This window comes from Malania oleifera, chromosome 13, assembly GCF_029873635.1.
Source record: "Malania oleifera isolate guangnan ecotype guangnan chromosome 13, ASM2987363v1, whole genome shotgun sequence".
NCBI lineage: Eukaryota > Viridiplantae > Streptophyta > Magnoliopsida > Santalales > Ximeniaceae > Malania > Malania oleifera.
Window position 1 is genome coordinate 35,704,373 of NC_080429.1, and position 21,073 is coordinate 35,725,445.

The window sequence follows — 21,073 nt, forward strand, 5'->3', positions numbered from 1 at the left end:
ATACAAGCAAAGGTAAGTGACATAGCACTATTCTACTGTTGCATATAGCCTTCCTAAAAGCCTTCATCTTACTTAGGCATCGGAGTGATCCCCCGGAGTACACCCCGGGTCCTCCAAGCCTTTGTTCTTTCCTTCTTTCAGGTCAACGAGAGTCGAAGGAGCATCCTAACTATTTTTTTCGCCGCAACACTTCCGAATGCACATAAATCTAAATTTACAAAGTTTTGGAGAAAAAATTTAAGAAGTAAAGAAGAAATCCTAAAAGGGTAGGGTAGTTCCGTAATAAAGGAGTGCATAGAGTGGCATGGGCAAGAACACAAAATTATAACACAAGGCAACAACAGGGGAAGAATAAAACTGTACCACTGTCACCGTAGATAAGATCATTTGATTTTATATATATCTGCTGTTGCAAAACGAGAGAGAGAGAGAGAGAGAGAGTATATTTTAATTGTTTTGTTTTTGTATATTTTAATGTTTTTGGATAATATAGTTATCTTTTTGACTTCTATGCATTTGTTTTATTTTATTTATTTTTATTGTGAATCTGTATATGTACAAGCTTCCATTGTTGAACGAAGGAATGGATCAACACCAACACCCAAACCCCAACAAATACTCCACCCCCACCTTTCCGTTCTCGCTTTCCTTCTCCGTTTCCACCGCATAAAACCTCTCCGCGATCGCCTCGCACCGCTCTCCAACCTAACACACACATGCATTTCTGACTCCTGAATCACTTTCGTTCTTAAATCTCTACACTCGCGGACATTCTTTCTGCCTTCTGGAATCGAGGTTCTTCCTACCCATTTTCAAAATTTGGAGTTTTCGATGATCTCGGTTCCCTTTCTGGGTTTTGTTTTCCCTTCTCAATTCTACAGCATTTTCTCAGGAGAATCTCGCCGGACTCTGTCGTATCCACTTTGTAGCTCAGCGGGAGCTCCATTTTTGGATCAGCAGGTGAAACCCATCTCCCCATTTTTCTCTGTTTCTCAGTGACCGAACGGAGTCGAGTTCGAGAAGCTTACTTGTCTATTTAAAACTCTCAGTTCATACTTTGTTGTTGTTTTTTTTCCCCCCTTATCTGATTTTGTATTTTTTGGGTGGGGGTATCCAAGGTTCTGCTCGGCGTTCAGAATCTAATGTTGATTAGGCATGCAACATGAATTCCAGATTCATAATGATGAATGAAATGCCGTGAAGATAAGGTCCTTTTTTTCTTTTGGTGGGGGGTTACTAGATAAGGTCTTTTTGTTTTTTTATTTATTTTTTATTTTTTTGTTAGGTAAGGAGTTAGATATATATAATGTGAAGATAAGGATGAACTTCATAAATGGTCATAGTATTCAAATAAATGACAGAATTCCATATATGGTATATCGTCACAGAAGGGGGTTTTAACGATTTTGCTTCATTCAAATGATTTGTATCTCTCATTTGAATATTTGATGGAATTTATTGGGGTTTTCCTCCTTAATCAGACGAAGTTCTTTTCAAGTGTTTGGCTCCATAAACTTAATCCTCATCTTGTGTATGCCATTATCATTTCAGGCAACCTAATTTCTAATGCTTGGAGAGGGTGCTTGATGTAAAAGGTGAAAAGTAATAGAATTTCCACAGCAGAGGCTGTTGCATGTTTCTCATAATCTGATCAGCTGACAAACTTAACAGGTATGTGTACATTCATATATACGCCTGCACTGTTCCACACTTTTTTTTCCCCCACTTTCTTTCAACAATTTTGATATATTTTAGCTTATTCTTATCTTATTTTTTGTGTAATGTTTTCTGAATAGATCTGTGGCATGTATTTTATTTTTTTTTTAAATTTAAGTTTAATTTAATTTAAAAATATTTTTTTTGGGGGAATCCTTGAGTGATTGAAAGATATGGCACTAGGGATGCATAACTTGCGTCTGAGCATAGAACTTAAATTTGATTAGATGTCCCTTAATTTGGAATTTTTAATTACGGGATGTTCACTTTATAAACTAGCGAATATGTGAAAGCATATTGGTCTTTCAATTTTTTCACTGGTTTGAACTGTAGTTAGGAATTAGATGATGTCTTATAGAAGATTGGAAACTCTGTTATATCTTTATGGATAAATATTTTTTCCTGTTTATTTATTAATTTTCTGTACATTGGATGCCCAAATTACTTTTAGAATCTCATGGTTAAATTACTCAACGAGCAAAAAGGATCCAAATGAGAGAGCATACATATGACTTGGCAACATCACTATATCCATGCCCAAACCAACCAACTACAAGTTGGGGTCGTGGGGGGATGATGCAGAAAATTGGAAAGAAAACAAATTATTATTAATGGGAGAATCCACGGACCATGATAATTAACTTTATTAATGTATATCTATGTGTTATTTGCATTATTCAAGGGCTTTGATTTCGTTGCTTATACAAGTCCTAACAAAAATTTTCCTTCTTTCTAGGTTTGTTATTGTTTATATTTTGGCATTCTGCTTCCAGGAAGGTTGTTGGTCCTCACTTGTCCTGAACCTTTTTAACTTATCAGAAACTGAACTCTTTCCAGCGATCATGTTTTCAAGATCTTGCACAAGCTTTTTGGACTTGGCATCTGGGAACCTGTTGGATTTCCCTCAAACTCCTAGATCTCTTCCACGCGTGATGACCGTTCCAGGAATTATATCTGATGCAGATTATATTGGAAGTAATTATGATGATACAGACGTTCCCTCAGCTGTATATCAGGAGAAGAAAATAATTGTGGCAAATTTTCTCCCTCTACATGCTCAAAAGGATTCAGAATCTAAAAAATGGTCATTCAGCTTGGATGAGGATTCACTATTGCTACAAATGAAGGATGGGTTTTCATCTGAAACTGATGTTGTTTATGTTGGGTCTCTAAAGGTTGAAGTGGATGGAAGTGAGCAAGAAGAGGTCGCCCAGAAATTACTAGAGGAGTTCAATTGTGTGCCTACATTTCTTCCTCCTAACCTGCAGAAGAAGTTTTATCATGGATTTTGTAAGCAGTATTTGTGGCCTCTTTTTCATTACATGCTGCCTTTGTGCTCGGATCATGGCAACCGCTTTGATCGCTTGCTTTGGCAGGCATATGTTTCTGCTAATAAAATATTTGCAGATAAGATAATGGAGGTGATTAACCCCGACTATGATTATGTGTGGATTCATGACTATCACCTTTTGGTTCTCCCTACCTTTTTAAGGAAGCGGTTTAACCGTGTTAAGCTTGGGTTCTTCCTGCACAGCCCGTTTCCCTCATCAGAAATTTATCGAACTTTGCCAGTTAGAGAAGAAATTCTGAAAGCTTTGCTTAATGCAGACTTAATTGGTTTTCATACTTTTGATTATGCTCGTCATTTTCTGTCATGCTGCAGTAGGATGTTGGGCCTGGATTATGAATCCAAGAGGGGTTATATTGGGCTTGAATATTTTGGCCGCACAGTATACATAAAAATTTTGCCTGTTGGGGTTCATATGGGTCAGCTTGAATCTGCAATGAACCTTCCCACAACATCCAACAAAGTCAAAGAAATCCAAAAACAGTTCAAGGGGAAAAAACTTATTTTGGGTGTTGATGACATGGACATTTTTAAAGGCATCAGTCTAAAGTTACTAGCAATGGAACAGCTTTTGCAGCTGCATTCAGAATTGCGGGGCAAAGTGGTTCTGGTTCAAATTCTGAATCCTGCTAGGAGCACAGGAAAAGATATCGAGGAAGCGAAAAGGGAAACATATGTGACTACTAGAAGGATAAATGATCTTTATGGTTTTCCAGGCTATGAACCAGTTGTCCTAATTGACCGTTCTGTGCCTCGCTATGAAAAGTCTGCCTATTATGCTCTAGCAGAATGTTGCATCGTAAATGCTGTGAGGGATGGAATGAACCTAATTCCATACAAGTATATTGTTTGCAGGCAGGGGACTCCAAAACTGAATGAAGCTATGGGAATTCCCTCCGGTTCCCCTCGTATGAGCATGCTCATTGTTTCTGAGTTTGTAGGCTGCTCACCATCTCTAAGTGGAGCAATTAGGGTCAACCCATGGGACGTAGAGGCTGTGGCTGACGCACTAAATGCGGCTATCACAATGCCTGATTTAGAGACGCAGTTGCGGCATGAAAAGCACTATCGGTATGTTAGCTCTCATGATGTGGCTTATTGGGCCTGCAGTTTCATGCAGGATTTGGAGCGAGCCTGCATAGATCACTACAATAAACGTTGTTGGAGCATTGGTTTTGGCCTCAGTTTCAGAATTGTGTCACTTTCACCAAGTTTTAGGAGGCTTTCCATTAACCATATTGTTTCTGCATACAAAAGGACAAGTAGAAGGGCAATCTTTTTGGATTATGATGGGACCATAGTTCCCCATCCTTCTATTGTGAAAACCCCAAGCCCTGAAGTCATTTCTGTTCTTAACAATCTGTGCAGCGACCCCAAGAACACTGTATTTATTGTTAGTGGTAGGGGGAAAAGCTCTTTAAGTGACTGGTTTGGTCAATGTGAAAATTTGGGAATAGCAGCTGAGCATGGATATCTTATGAGGTAAATTCTTTGCTCATATTTTTGCTGTGGCTTTTCATGCCTATGCCAACTATTTGGATAATTAGGACTCATAAAGTTAAAAAAAAAAAAAATAATTGTTATTTTGAGACATTGTTTTTAATTTTTTTGAAGGCAATTTACTTGCTGTAAATTAATTTCAATAAGGTGGCCTAATGGTGAGGTTCTTAGAGGAAACAAGTTCAAATTGCATATGCAGCCTCTCCAAATATGGAGATTAGGCTGTGTACGTCACCTCCCCAAACCTCTGATGTGGCATGGGAGCCTTGTGTGTTTTTGGCTCTTTGTTTCTTTCTGGTAAATTAATCTCGAGGCAGAGGTCCAAGTTTCTGAAATCAAGGGGTTTAGATTAGAGGCTGCAAGTTTAGTTAATTCTGCATAAACTGAGCTTTGTCTGATTCCTTTCCACAGGTGGAGCAGGATGTCAAATTGGGAATCCAGCCCCTTTGCTGCAGATTTTGATTGGAAGCGAGTTGCAGAACCTGTGATGAAGTTGTATACTGAAACAACTGATGGCTCTTGCATAGAGGCCAAGGAGAGTGCGTTGGTATGGCACCATCAAGATGCAGACCCTGATTTTGGATCCTTCCAGGCAATGGAGCTATTGGATCACCTTGAAAATGTCCTTGCAAATGAACCTGTAGTGGTTACCAGGGGCCGCCAAATTGTTGAAGTAAAGCCACAGGTACATATGGTTTGTCTTTTGTTTTTTTCTTCCTTTTTTAAATTATCTTTTTTGATGCTTCTGAAGTGGTACGCAATGGCCTTATTTTGCCCAATGAAATGCAGGGAGTGAGTAAGGGATTAGTTGCAGACAAAGTTATTTCCACCATGATTGGTAACGGGAAGCCTCCAGATTTTGTGATGTGCATTGGGGATGATAGATCTGATGAAGACATGTTTGAGAGCATATCTAATTTATCATATAAGCCATTATTATCTGCAGTTCCAGAGATCTTTGCATGCACTGTTGGCCAAAAACCAAGCAAGGCTAGGTACTATCTAGACGATACTATAGATGTTATCAAATTGCTTCAGGGCCTTGTTGATGCTTCCATATTAAAACCAAGGTGTAATACAGAATTTCAAGCATCTATTGGAAGTGCTGCTTGCAACGCAAGTGCCAAAATAGGGTAGAAAATCAATGGTGGGATATCGCAAATGATGACTGGGTTTTGAGTTGGACTCTTGCTTGGACGGTTTTTCTTGTTATGACATAGGGATTCTCTTGCAGGACTGGAGATTAACCTTTTGGTTGTTGATATTAACTTAATTAGTGTGTGCATGGCGGGGCCTGGCTGATGCATCTCTCTTGGTTTTTTTCATGAAAGGTTGATCAATACTTCGCAATATCCTGTATTTAGAAGCATCAAAGACAACTTACAGTTGAGTGTTTTCCCCTCCCCAATGCAAATATATTTCCTCGGCGTATATGAGCACTTGCACTTTTGGAGTTCTTCTCTGCTGTTTCTGATAATAATGGGTATTACTGGTAGGAGGTATCATTTCATTTGTACCTTGTCACTTTTTTGCTCATACATGAAAATCTTTCTGATATATATCTCTTGGGCCTCACTGCCTGGCTAACTCAATGGAGGATACTGTTAGTTCTGGATTTTTTTTTTTCATCTGTTTCATGCTTTTTTAGGTACTGGCTATGTTACTACGCACAGGTTCTACATCCATTTAAGGATGTGGAAGTGTCTTTCACATTAGAATATAGGGTGTTGCAGATGAAATGGGATGGTTCTCAGGTTCTTGCTGCTTGTATATAGAGGTCACATGCTTCCCATTTTACATCACTGTTCTTGCTTATCCCTTTTCTTTATTCTTTACAACTCATGTTTAGACCCGTTTGTTTCATTGTACAGTGTTAATACACTTTCAAATCTCTTATGGTGCAACATTTTATGCAAAAACTTGATAATGCTTCCAAAAGTCTATCACTTCTGTTTGAGAATGCTTCCAAAATTATGGTGCAAAATTGTATTATCTTAGCATGCTTCCAAATCGTTTGTGCTTCTCTTTTCTTAAGTTGTGTTGGAGCATGAATTTGTGTAGATTTGCGTGGAACTTAATATAATTTTGTATTGTATATTGTTCCCTATGGTTCAAACTCTGAACTTCTTGGCACTAGGTAAGAATATTTCCAAAAAGTAGAACACTTCTTTTGACATTTTTGGATGGAAGAGAGACGCTTGCGATTAGAGATAAGCTTTTTGAAAAAAAAAAAAAGAGGAAAAGAAAAGGAGGAGTGAATGGGCATTACATAAGATATAAGATATTGGATAGACTTATTATTAGATGTTGGATAGACTCAGGCTATCACGTTATATAACAAGCAAACTACTAAAAATACAATCCTCAGAGATGACAATTTGAGAGGGCAAACCACCTAAACCAAGTTGACCTGAATATAATGGTGAAAAAAGGTATAAAAATAGAGAAGCCCAAAGGTTACAAATTGTGGATATTGCTTTGAAGCTAAGTTTCCTCATAGAAATTCTCTCTAGTTCAAACTCCATATTTTGCCCACGTTATGCAAAATTTCAGTATCTTTAATGCATTTTCATGTTTCTTCTGCAAAATAAAAGTATATGCCAATTTGACTTGATTCACCTAAGTGTGAAATTGGTTCGAACCAATCCAAATTGCATCCAATATGGTTCAATTTGGTTTCAAATTTTTTAAGAAGCTAAGTAGATTTGATTATAAATTTGAGCTCAACATGATTCTACCACTCTGTTTGCAAGAAGAGAGATATCATGAAAGAATGAGCACAAATCTTTCTTTATAATTTTTTTTTTTAAATGGGAGACATATTAATGATTCGATTGTAGGACTTCTATTTCGTGTTTAAATTTGAGCATTTGAAACGTAAATGGAGGGTTTGAGGTGTAAAATTGAATTTAAGTGATGGTGGGATAATCATTTATGTTTTTGAATGTTGAGTTATTTTGAGAACGTTTGACTTTAAATAAGACATCATTCATTGCAAATCACTTGAAATCCAAAGATAATTCGTTGCATGAATATAACTACATGATTAGCAAAGAAAAAATCATTAAATTATGTTGTTTAATCAACAAATTAGTCTTCAATATTGGTCTTCAATAGAGCAAGCTATGAAAGTTATACTGCACCAAGTTGTGGAAAGATTTCCATGGAGCATTGGACTGATTTAGGTTTGAATTAAAAAAAAAAAAATGAAATCATACAAATTGCCTCAAATTCTTAAAAAAAGAAATAGTAACATTGGAGGAATCAAATTATAATTAAAGTGTGTGTGTGTGTGTGTGAGAGAGAGAGAGAGAGAGAGAGAGAGGGGGGGGGTAAATTTAACAAATAAATACTGAGAACTGAAAGTTTAAAGTAATATTGTTTTACAATCCCAACCAAAGAAATTCAAATATAGAAACAAAGGGGCTATGTTTTCAGGAACAGAAGAAAAGAGTAGATGATTGGATTGGTCTTGTGTAAAGATGATGGCCCATGGGGAGTGAGTTCAGTTACGTCATGCGCATAATTTGGCTTGTGCAAGGACAAGGCCTCACATAGATCTCGTTAGTCCTGTGAATATCTATTTGAAGCCTTCTCTCCCGCTGGTCCTCAGCGTTTCACTGTGAGCAAACTAATGAACACAACTTGATCATGGCCCTCAGAAGATCTTTGAAGCTTTTTGAGACTTCTCGTAAGGTGGATATCCCAATAATTTTTTTAGTATCATTCTCTGCTCTCCGAGGAAGGTAAGACTTCAGAGGCTACGGCAGCCCATCAGCATCCATATATGTGAGCCAATGAATAAATAAAACCCAAATAAATAATAGAAAGATTTGAAATTTTACAAATACCTGTTGAGCAAAAAGCTTGGAGGTGGATTATCATCTTCTCCTCATGATCTGATCTGTGAAGTTACGGCGTTTAAGGCCTAGCTTGAGATATATAGGCTGTCCACCTAAGCCTGCAGCTCTTACTGCATCTAAGCAAGTCTGAAAACTCCGTCACATGAAAGAGAGAAACCTGCGAATAAAACCATCCTCTGTGCCAAGGTAACCCAACCTTTAAACTTGATATCGACCAAAGAGGAATCATAGAGACGGAGAGAACTCAAATGACAATAGTGAATTGCAGCGACCTATTCAACGTCTTGGCAATTCTCCTGAAAGCAGGGTCCAAAAAGAATCAGCAGTAGTAGGGTTGCCACCCGAAGGGGACACTGACCTGGTAAATCCTAAAAGCAAATAAGGATTTCTAATTTGATTTGCTAGGTGTTAGAATGCCAAAAAATAGTCAATCCAATCCCCTTTTAGTCGTTTTTTTCTTCCTCTTTTCTTCTCTGTTCTATTTTCTATAGCATCTCACTAATTTTTGGAGCCTGGAAAATTTTGGTCAAAGATTTTGGCTCAGAAGGAAGATACGCACGTAACATAATTTGGATGTTGAATAGTGTTGACAGCTACCACGGCTTCCATGTTCCCTTTTTGACAGCCAGAGCCCTCAGTTAAATTTGAATTGAGAAAATAGTATCCAGTACGCATTCAATTTCCATTGCCATCTTCGAAATATGATAAGGGAATAAACTGAATCTTTAATGTGCCATCTTCGAAACCTGAACACATTCATGTAATTTCCATGACATTACTAAGATGTTATGTCTTTTCAGTAGCCTCTTTAATGAATCAATTATTCATTAAAAAAGGCCAACCTACTTTTGAAGAACATGCGCGTCACCAACACAAATTATAGTTTCAAATCAAATTTCAGAAATAAAACGTGGAAGAGCACACGGCTAATTAGTTCAAAATAAAGTTAAGCAAGCCTATAGCTGCAGTGAATTACAATGAGCTCATACATTACACCAAAACACGAGGAGAAGAAATCAAGAGAGGGTATGTAAATTGTTGTAATATGTGGCTCATGTGTTGAATATAACGGAAAGAGAAAATATGGTGAAAAATAGAAATGCTGATATGTAAGACCAAACCATCGACAATTTGTCCAAAATCGTCAACGATTTTGGTCAGGTTCAGAAGAAACAGTCAACTGCTATGCAGTGGTTTATCGACTGTTTGGTCTAGGCATTAAACCATCGATGATATGTCTAAAATCATCGACGGTTTTGCTCGGTTACTCAACGCTGGTTTTTGAATTTTGAATTGGCATGTTATATGTTGTAATTCTATGTCTTTGACATAAGAGAGTGAAGAATCATTACCGTTTGCTCTTGTGGATGTAGACATTGCCAAACTAAGTAATTCTTTGTGTCATTGTTTTATTACTTTCATATAATTCACGTGATTGTGTTTTTTGTATATTTCACTATTGATTGCTGCATTGTAAAATCATTTGTTTCCGTTACACATTTATTTGCATAACAAATTTGTATCATTCAGAGCAATTGGTTATAATGGCTTCTTAAATTTCTTATGCAAAATTCGATGTTGTTAAGTTTGATGGAATGGGAACTTCGTATTCTGGCAGAGAAGGGTTAAGGATCTGTTAGTGCAGCAAGGTATGGTGAAGGCATTATACGAAGGTCAACCAGAAGGTATGGATGAAACAAGTTAGAAGGAATTAGAAGCGAAGGTTGTGGCGACTATCAGACTTTGTCTGGCCGATGACGTATTGTATCACGTCATGGATGAGAAATCTCCAGCAACTGTATTGTAGAAACTTGAAAGTCAGTATATGTTTAAGTCTTTAAAGAATAAATTGTATCTTAAGCAGAAGTTGTATTAGATTAAGATGGCTGAGGGTTCAGATTTGAACCAACACATCAATGTATTCAATCATATTATAAGTGATTTGATGCGAGTTGATGTGAAGTTCGAGAAGGAAGACATGGCACTGATGCTATTGAATTCCCTACCTGCATCTCATATGTATGAAAATATGATTACTACTCTAACATAGGGCAAAGAAACCCTGAATTTGGAAGAGTTAACAAGCGCTTTACTGGGTTTTCATCAAAGAAAGAAGGTCAATGATGAGATTTCACAAGGTGAAGGGCTTGTGGTAAAAGGTAACCAAGAACGTGGGAGAAGCAAGTTCCGTAACAGATCGAGTAGTAATAAGTCTTGGTCGTAGTCCAAGAAGAAGAAGGACGTGCAATGTTTTAAGTGTGAGAAAAAAGGGCACATAAAACCGAAGTGTCCAGAAAGGAAGAATAAGAATTTTGAAAATCAAAAGGGTTCTTCCAAATCAACGAATGTAGTTGAAGAATGAGACTCATAGAGTGGTGATGGTGATATGATTTCTGTTTCATCAAGGTCAGATCGCCTCAGGGATTCTTGGATCCTAGATTCAGTGTGCTCTTATCACATGACACAAAATAAATAATGGTTCAGCACCTACAGGTGTAATGACCCAAAGAATAATAGTATTTAAATAATGATTAAGAGGGTGAAAAATGGAAACAGTAACAGAAGGAGAAAATTGACTTCGTGTTCGTCGATGATATTGCACTTTGGAAGGAATAACCGAGGAAAATTATTAGGGCCTCATTGACGAACACAGGGGATTCGTCGACGAGGGTATAAGAGGACTTCATCGACGAAGATAGGATTCGTCGACGAGGAAATACCGAGAGAGGTTTTGAACAATATGAATTTCATCGACGAGGAGTGGGTTTCGTCGACGAAATTATTAAAGGACTCGTCGATGAGATGACGTGGCTCGTCGACGAATCCAACCCTATAAATAGTGAAAAACTCGGATTTTTTATGAAATTTAGCGCAAAAACTCCCTCTCTCTCCTCCCTTCGGCTCCCTCTCCTTCTCACTTCAATTTTGGGCCGAATTTACACTAGTTTAATGATCTGAAGTCACTACGATGCTCCTGGAGAAGTTCTATCCATATCTGCCAGAGCAGATCGTCAGTAGAGCTGAGTTGAAATTCGTCCCTAAGTTGAGGTAAGGTTTTTTATGCCAAATTTGGTCTTTACGTAGTTTTAAGAAAGGTTATTTACGAAGAAATACTAATGTTTGGTTCTGGGGGTTGTCGTTTTTAGGGCTTTGATCAGGAAACCCTACGAGTGTTAGACTAGGATATTTATAGGGGTTTTTTTCAATAGCTAAGTAAGGGAATAAACTAAAGCAGTTATTTTTCACGCAAGTTACTATTATTTATGAGCAAATTGATTTTCTGAAAAATATGTACGATATTTGAATATTATGGAATAAATGCATATTTGGGAAAATACTGTTGTTGTACGAAAATTATAATTTTAGAATGCAATGTATGATTTACCCAGCTTTGCGGGGCATGAATGTTATTTTTCATGAAAAGTATTATGATATGGAAGATTTTACGAGTAAAGTATGTTTTCAGGTATTATGAAAAGATACAGTATGTTATGATGATTTTAACAAATACATGGTAATTGTTTTATTTTTAGAATGTATATACTTGAAATGATTCTAGCGCGAGGTCATGTAATATGAAATGATTTCGGCGTGAGGCCGTATATATGTGTAATGATTCCGGTGCAAGGCCGTGTATATATGAAATGATTTCGGCGCGAAGCTGTATTTATGAAATATTCGGCATGAGGCCGTATTAATGAAATGATTTCGGCGCGAGGTCGTATTTATGAAATTATGAAAGATGCTATATTATCATGTATTATATGTTATCAGAACCCGGATGTTAGTTTAGTTTAGATCAGGAGCACGGTACCGTAGCTTATAGATCATATATATATATATGAGCATATTGATTCTAACCACCCTATGAGGGGGTGGGAGATCGATAGTCGATGTGGCTTTCAGTAGAGTGTGGACGTCCACCTGGCAGTCCGGACCAGGGTGTGATGGGCCCATCGTACTTATAGACATTTTTTACTCGGCAGTGGTCAGCCAGCCATTGTTGGGTCCCGCTTTCGGGCTGTACAACTCGTCATTGGGGGTAATACATGACATCAGCTAGCTATTCATCCTGAGTATGTTTTCAGTATTATCAATTATAACAGACGTTTTATGAACGATATGATTTATTAGCAAATATGAAAATATATGATTATTTAGTACAATATGATGAATGTTTACAGATATATGAAATGTACTATATATGTATAATTACATTAAATGTTCATGTTGCTACACAGCTGTATTTAGTTTATTTTCCCTTACTGAGAAGTGTCTTACCCTCGAACATTAAATGATTTTCAGGAAACCCAGAAAGACCGGCGGAGCGTGACCGCCGTTGAGTTTATCGAATCACCCCGTTATGAGGGTAAGTCTTGTACTAGGATCAAGAGATTTTTGTTGTATGATCCTAGGTTTATTTTGGCATTTTTGGTGATTGTATATAAACACGGTATTATGGAATTATAGTAAACTCTGGTATGTATCCTATGGCTTTGAGAATGTGATTTATATTTGCTGCTGCTTAGGTTTCCGCTATGATTGACAGGTGTCCCCATTACCCATGGGTTCGAGTTGACTATTCTATTTAGTACATTTCATCTTATAGTTAGATAAGCAGGTCGTTACAGTTTGGTAGCAGAGCCTAGGATACTAGGTTCTGTAGACTCTAGAATGTAGTAGTAATAATACCAGAGTATAGGATAAGGAAATTTGAGGTCTGATTTTGTAATCTAGATGCTAGACTTTTGTGGTGGTTTGTGTGATTTTCCTGGGGTGACGATTTCAGGAAAGTCATGGTAAACTATCGTTGGGTTGGGTATCTAGGTTGCAGGATTGAACCTTGAATGAAGATCAGGAGAGATGAATTAATTTGGGAATAAATACTATATTGGTTGGGGGATATATGTAGTGAAGGGATTCTGAGTTAAGTTACTTATTTTTCAGGATGGACCCTAGTAGCAGTAGTGCCCACGCTGGTGGGAGTGAGGCTGCTGGACCCTCAGGTGCTGCAGGTAGTAATTCAGATGATGTCTTACGCTGCGTGGCACAACAGGTTTTGGCAGAAATTGCCAGGAGTTCGAGAGAACAGGGTGATCCATCGCCAGGCCATGGTAGTTTGATAGAAAAATTCATAAAGATGAATCCTCCAACTTTTTCAGAAGGAATTGATCTTATAATCGCTGAAAACTAAGTGCAGGAGATAGAGAAAGTGTTTGCAGTACTGCAGTGTTCGGAGGAGCAGAGGGTATTATTTGCCATATATAAAATGACTGGAGAGGCCGAGAGATGGTGGTTGGCGGTGAGATTATTAGAGCAGCAGAGGACTGTACCTGTGAAGATGACGTGGGAGCGATTTAAAGAAATACTCTTCGACAGGTATTTTCCAGCCTCGTCCAAGGAGGCTAAGATTGAGGAGTTCCTAAATCTGAAGTAAGGACAGCTATCAGTGCAGCAATACGCTGCGAGGTTCATCGAGCTATCTCGCTTCGCCCCGTACATCATTCCAGATGAGGTGAAGAAGGCACGATAGTTTGAAAAAGGCCTAAGGAGAGAAATATACAAGCAGGTATCGATACTGAAGTTGCAGGACTTCGCCGAGCTAGTTGACCGAGCCACTATAGCAGAGATTGGGGAGCGGTTGGAGGCTGAGGAGTAAAGGCAGAAGAAGAGATCCGCACCTTCCGATTCCCAGCAGGAAGTCGGTCGTGTTTCATGGAAGAGAGGTGGCTATTATAGAGACCGGAGACAAGAGACTAGGAATCGCGGTTGCCAGGGTGTGCATCTATCTCCAGCTTGCCCATCTTGTGGGAAGAGACACCTGGAGGAGTGTCGTGCTGGGTGAGGTGTCTGCTACAGGTGCAGGGAGCCAGGACATATAATGAGGGAGTGTCCGACACAGATTGGTGCTACTCCTGCTTCTAGACCTGCTAGTGGAGGCTATTAGGCTCCACGTGGAGACCAGCAGAGGAATATGGACCCAGCCAGGGTCTTTGCTCTGACGGCAGGTGATGCTGAGGTAGCCAGCGACGTGGTGATAAGTACGGTTAATATGTTTTCCTTTAAAGTTATTGCACTTTTTGATTCTAGTGCCACACACTCATTTGTGTCCTTGGGATGTGTTAAATTGTGTGCGGTTGAAACACAATCATTAGATATCGAGTTATTAGTGGCTACACCGACCGGGTTAGCGGTGAGATGAAGTAGGATGCTCCATGGTTGTCTAGTTGATGTTTAGGGGAGAATTTTATCTGCTGATTTGGTGGTGCTGGATATGCACGGGTTTGATATTATCTTCGGCATGGATTGGCTAGCAGCTAATTCTACTATTATAGACTGTCGTGCAAGAGAAGAGATATTCAAACTTCCAGAGTAATCAGAATTCAAATTTACAGGATCACGAGTGCAATCTTTACCTCAGATGATCTCAGCTATTCAGGCGAGGAGACTGCTCCAGAATGGCTATCTGGGATTCGTGGTTTTTGTGAAGGAAATGTCTGAAAATGAATTGAAGCTTATCAATACACTTGTGGTGAAAGAATTTACGGATGTGTTCCCAAATGAATTACCAGGTCCACCACCTGATCGTGAAGTAGATTTCCCTATTGATCTGCTTCCAAGTACAAGGGCGATCTCTAAAGCATCGTATCGAATGGCGCCAGCAGAGTTGGTAGAACTGAAAGATCAGCCGCAGGAATTGCTTGATAAGGGCTTCATACGACCTAATGTATCTCCATGGGGAGCTCCAGTGCTGTTTGTGAAAAAGAAGGACAGGTCTATAAGGATGTATATAGATTATAGAGAAATTAATAAACTGACAATCAAGAACAAGTATCTTTTACCTCGTATTGATGATTTGTTTGATCAGCTCCAGGGTACACGGGTGTATTCCAAGATCGATCTCAGGTTAGGCTACCATCTAGTAAAGGTGAGAACAGAAGATGTATCAAAAACGGCCTTCAGGACTAGATATGGGCATTACGAGTTCCTTGTTATGCCATTTGGTCTGACGAGTGCTCCTGCAATATTTATGGATTTGATGAATAGGATTTTTCATCTATATTTAGATCAATTTGTAGTTGTTTTTATTGATGATGTACTCGTCTATTCGAGGAGCTATAAGGAGCACGAGATACATTTGAGACGGGTTTTGCAGATGGTCAAGGAAAAGAAGTTGTATGCCAAGTTCAGAAAATGTGACTTCTGGTTCGAGAAAGTTGTGTTTTTAGGGCATGTTATCTCAGGAGACGGAATTTCTGTAGATCCTAGTAAGATTGAGGCAGTAGTGAATTAGGCTAAACCGAGGAACATCTAAGAGATCAGGAGTTTCTTGGGGTTAGCTAGATATTATCGTCATTTTGTTGAGGGATTCTCAACTTTATCAGGGCCTCTAACACGACTGACTACGAAGAATGTCAGATTTAAATGGGATGACAGCTGTGAGCAGAGTTTTCAGGAACTGAAGCAGAGGTTAGTCACAGCGCCTATATTGATCATCCCGTCTGGGGGTAAGGGTTATACTATCTACAGTGATGCGTCCTTGAAGGGACTTGGCTGTGTACTGATGTAGCATGGCAGGGTAGTGGCATATGCGTTCAGACAGTTGAAAGAATATGAAAAGAACTACCCTACCCACGATCTTGAATTGGCTGCAGTGGTACACGCATTGAAAATTTGGAGACATTACCTGTACGGCGAGCAATGTGAGATTTTCTCTAACCACCTGAGCTTAAAGTATTTCTTCACTCAAAGAGAATTGAATATGAGGCAAAGAAGGTGGTTAGAGTTAATTAAAGTTTTGATTATACCATCAGTTACCACCCCAGGAAAGCAAATATGGTAGCTGATGCGTTGAGCAGGAAGACTGCAAGCCCAGTGATAGCAGTTATAGAGATCCAGCATCCTATTATTATGGATCTGGAGAGACTCGGTATAGAGTTGGTAGAGGGTGATCCTTTAGTGTGTATTACCAGTTTAACGGTACAACCTACTCTACAGGAAAGAATTAAAGCTGCTCAGAAGGAAGATCCAAAATTAGAAAAGGTGATGGATAAAGTGCTAAGTGGTTAGGGGGAGGAATTCTGCATTTCAGATGACGGAGTTTTGCGGTTCCATTCTAGATTATGTGTTCCTACTGATGCTAACATCAAGAAGACTATTTTAGATGAGGCTCACAGATCTTTGTATACGGTTCATCTCGGCAGTACGAAAATGTACAAGGATCTGCGAGAGTTTTACTGGTGGAGTGGTATGAAGAGAGAGATTGCTGAGTATGTAGCCCAGTGCTTGACGTGTCAGTAGGTAAAAGCTGAGCACTAGAGGCCTGCGGGTCAGTTGCAGCCGCTATTTATCCCATAGTGGAAGTGGGATCATATATCTATGGATTTTTCCTCAAGGCTTCCGTCGACATCGCATGGCCAGAATGCGATTTGGGTGGTAGTAGATCGGTTGACTAAAATCGCCCATTTTCTCCCTATCAAGATTAGCTATTCCCTCAGCCGTTTAGTGAAAATTTACATTCAGGAGATAGTTCGTTCTCATGGGGTGTCTGTATCTATTGTATCATATCGAGACTCGCGATTTGCGTCATGATTTTGGAGGAGCTTGTAGGAGGCTCTAGGGTCTCAGTTATCGTTTAGCACGACATTCCATCCTCAGTCAGACAGACATACTGATAGGATGATACAGATACTAGAAGATATGCTCCGTGCATGTGTATTAAATTTTGGGAGTAGCTGGACTCAGTTCATGCCACTGGTGGAGTTCGCGTATAATAACAGTTATCATACCAATATTGGCATGGCGCCGTTTGAGGCTTTATACGGCAGGAGATGCCAATCTTCTTTGTATTGGGACGAGATGGGTGAGCGGCGAGTTGTGGGTCTAGAGATGGTGAAGCAGGCATATGACAAGGTTCGACTTATCAAGGAAAGAATCAGTGCAGCTTAGAGCCGATAGAAAAGTTATGCCGATAATCGCCTCAAGAATTTGGAATTCGACGCTGGTGATCACGTGTTTCTGAAGATAGCTCCATTGAAAGGAGTTATGAGATTCGAAAAGAAGGGTAAACTTAACCCTAGATTCATTGGTCCGTTTGAGATTTTAGATAAAGTGGGACCGGTGGCCTATAGGTTAGCTTTACCACCTTCATTATCCAAAATGCACGGCGTATTCCACATTTCTATGTTGAGGAAGTACGTCGCAGACCCTTCTCATATCATCAGTTATAGTGAATAGGAGCTCAGCGATTCGCTAGTTTATGAGGAGGTGCTCGTGTAAATTCTGGACAGAAGAGAACAGGAACTACGTAGTAAGAAGATTCCTCTGGTAATAGTTCTATGGAGGAATCATGCAATAGAAGAGGCTTCTTGGGAGCTCGAGGAGCAGATCAGACAAAAATATCCGCAACTATTCCAAGAAGTTTAAATGTAATTAGAAAATGTAAATAGATATGTAGTTTTCTTTTGCAGATACATGTAATACTTTAGTTAGTATGTGGTACTTTAGTTTTGGGGGGGATTTTCTTTTGGTATATGTAATCTCCCAGAACTTGAAATGTAACCACGGTATTCCTCCGCCATAAGTGAGGGTAAGTAATAAAATAAGTAGACAATTTTGCTTTCAAGGGAGGATAAATTATATGAATAGTAAATTTCGAGGACAAAATTTTATAAGGAGGGGAGAATGTAATGACCTGAAGAATAATAGTATTTAAATAATGATTAAGAAGGTGGAAAATGGAAACAATAACAGAAGGAGGAAGTCGACTTTGCGTTCGTCGACAACATTGCACTTTGGAAGGAATAACCAAGGGAAATTATCAGAGCCTCGTCAACGAACACAGTAGATTCTTCGACGAGGTTATAAGAGGACTTCGTCGACGAAGACATGATTCATCGACGAGGAAATACCAAGAGAGGTTTTGAGCAGTCTAAATTTCGTCAACGAGGAGTAGGTTTCGTCGACGAAATTATTAAAGGACTCATCAACGAGATGACGTGGCTCGTCAACGAATCCAGCCCTATAAATAGTGAAAACTCATATTTTTGATGAAATTCAGCGCAGAAACTCCCTCTCTCTCCTCCCTTCGGCTCCCTCTCCTTCTCTCTTCAATTTTGGGTCGAATTTACGTCAGTTCGACAATCTGAAGTCACTACGACGCTCCTGGAGAAGTTCTCTCCATATCTGTTGGAGCGGATTGTCAATAGAGCTGAGTTGAAATTCATCCCTAAGTTGAGGTAAGGCTTTTTATGCCAAATTTGGTCTTTACGTAGTTATAAGAAAGGTTATTTACAAAAAAATACTGATGTTTGGTTCTGGGGATTATCATTTTTAGGGCTTTGATCAGGAAACCCTACGGGTGTTTGACCAGGATATTTATAGGGGCTTTTCTCAATAGTCAAGTAAGGGAATAAATTAAAACAGTTATTTTTCATACAAATTACTATTATTTATGAGCAAATTGATTTTCTAAAAAATATGTACGATATTTGAATATTATGAAATAAATGCATATTTGGGAAAATATTGCTGTTGTACAGAAATTATAATTTTAGAATGAAATGTATGATTTACCCAATTTTGTGTGGCATGAATGTTATTTTTCATGAAAAGTATTATGATATGGAAGATTTTATGAGTAAAGTATTGTTTTCAGGTATTATGAAAAGATACAGTATGTTATGATGATTTTAACAAATACATGATAATTGTTTTATTTTCAGAATGTATATACCTGAAATGATTTCGGTGTGAGGCCGTGTATATATGAAATGATTTCGACACGAGGCTGTATATATTTGAAATGATTCTGGCGCGATGCCGTGTATATATGAAATGATTTCGATGCAAGGCCATATTTATGAAATGTTCGGTACGAGACCGTATTTATGAAATGATTTCGGCGCGAGGCCATATTTATGAAATTATAAAAGATGCTATATTATCATGTATTATATGTTATCAGAACCTGGATGTTAGTTTAGTTCAGTTCAGGAGCACGGTACCGTAGCTTATAGATCAGATATATATGATCAGATTGACCAAGGTGTGACGGGTCCATCGTACTTACAGACATTTTTGACTAGACAATATTTGACCAGCCATTGTCGGGTCTCGCCTTGGGGCTGCACAACCCATCATGGGGGGTAATACATGACATCAGCTAACTATTCATCTTGGGTATATTTTCAGTATTATCAGTTATAATAGACGTTTTATGAATGATATGATTTATTAGCAAATATGAAAATATATGATTATTCAGTACGATATGATGAATGTTTATAGATATATGAAATGTACTGTATATGTATAATTGTATTAAATGTTCATGTTGCCACACAATTATATTTAGTTTATTTTTCCTTACTGAGAAGTGCCTCACCCCCGAACATTAAATGATTTTCAGGAAACTCAAAAAGACCGGCAGAGCATGACTACCGTTGAGTTTATCGAGTTACCCCGTTAGGAGGGTAAGTCTTGTACTAGGATCAAGAGATTTTTGTTGTATGATCTTAGGTTTATTTTGGCATTTTTGGAGATTGTATATAAACACAGTATTATGGAATTATAGTAGACTCTGGTATTATGTATTCTATGGCTTTGAGAATGTGATTTATATTTGCTGCTACTTAGGTTTCCGCTATGACAAGTGTCCCCGTTACCCATGGGTTCGGGTTGACTATTCTATTTAGTACATTTCATCTTATAGTTAGATAAGCAGGTCGTTACAATAGGTCAATTAATTCTACTTCTTTCTAATGGAAAGTGATGCTTCATGCAAAATTGTTGGACTAAGAAACGTAAGAATTAAAATGTTTGATGATGTTGTGAGAACATTATGTGATGTAAGACACACACTGGATCTACGAAAGAATCTAATTTCATTGGTCACTTTGGATTGTAACGGGTTTAGTTACAAGTCTGAAAGTTTGGTAATAAAGGTGTGTAAAGACATTCTAACAGTGATGAAGGGGCATAAGTAAGTAGGAAATATCTATCCACTGTTGGGTACTACAGTTATAGGTGGAGCTGCAGTTGCAGATTCTGAGTTAGATAATGTTGTTTTACGGCATATGCGATTAGGGCATATAGGTAAGCATGGGAGGAAGGAACTTCATAATAGGAATTTTTTGAAGGGTGTCAAAACATGCAGCTTGAATTTCTATAAGTATTGTGTTCTTAGGAAACAGAACAAGGTGCAATTCCAAATAGCCACTCACAAGACGGAGGGTACTCTTGACTAGAATCATTAGGATATTTTGGGGTTGATTTGAGTAGCATCACAGGGTGGACATATGTACTTCGTGAGTTTTATCGATCATTACTTATGGAAGGTCTGGGTGTACTTCATGTAGCATAAATCAGAGACGTTTGTCAGGTTAAATTGTGGAAATCTGAGGTGGAAAACCAGATGGGAGGAGAATTAAATGTCTCAAGTCTGCCAATGGAATCCAGTATGTTGATTCTAAGTTCATGGAGTTTTGTGAGCAGTATGGCATAAGGAAACATTACATAGTTTGCCGGACACCACAACATAATGGTGTGATTGAAAGGATGAACCAAACTCTAGCTGAAAGAGCTTGGTGTCTCAGATTGAATGCAAGGCTTGCAAAGAACTTTTGGGCCAAGGCAGTAAGTGTGA

General features: G+C 38.5%; 1 protein-coding gene and 1 long non-coding RNA gene across 8 annotated transcripts; one reads left to right on the plus strand and one right to left on the minus strand.

Annotated features, from left to right (window-relative positions):
• Window positions 1-385: 385 nt before the first annotated feature.
• On the plus strand, window positions 386-20,024 carry LOC131146498 (probable alpha,alpha-trehalose-phosphate synthase [UDP-forming] 9). Of its 7 annotated transcripts, XR_009134382.1 has the most exons (8): window positions 457-960; window positions 1,552-1,671; window positions 2,453-4,546; window positions 4,976-5,249; window positions 5,354-6,063; window positions 6,213-6,341; window positions 12,733-12,796; window positions 19,838-20,024. XR_009134382.1 is itself a non-coding variant. In XM_058096131.1 (6 exons), exons 4-6 carry the CDS (start codon window positions 2,559-2,561, stop codon window positions 5,699-5,701), a joined length of 2,610 nt encoding a protein of 869 aa, XP_057952114.1. In that variant the 5' UTR covers window positions 423-795; window positions 893-960; window positions 1,552-1,671; window positions 2,453-2,558; the 3' UTR covers window positions 5,702-6,502. The 7 variants fall into 7 exon arrangements, 3 of the variants coding, with proteins under 3 accessions (XP_057952113.1, XP_057952115.1, XP_057952114.1); XR_009134378.1 differs by lacking the exon at window positions 6,213-6,341; XM_058096131.1 differs by lacking the exons at window positions 12,733-12,796; window positions 19,838-20,024 and having other exon boundaries at window positions 423-795; window positions 893-960; window positions 5,354-6,502.
• LOC131146499 (uncharacterized) lies at window positions 7,915-8,846 on the minus strand. Its single transcript, XR_009134383.1, has 2 exons — window positions 8,416-8,846; window positions 7,915-8,325 (listed from the first exon to the last, which is right to left on the minus strand). It is a non-coding gene; the product is annotated as an uncharacterized LOC131146499 (long non-coding RNA).
• Window positions 20,025-21,073: the final 1,049 nt, after the last annotated feature.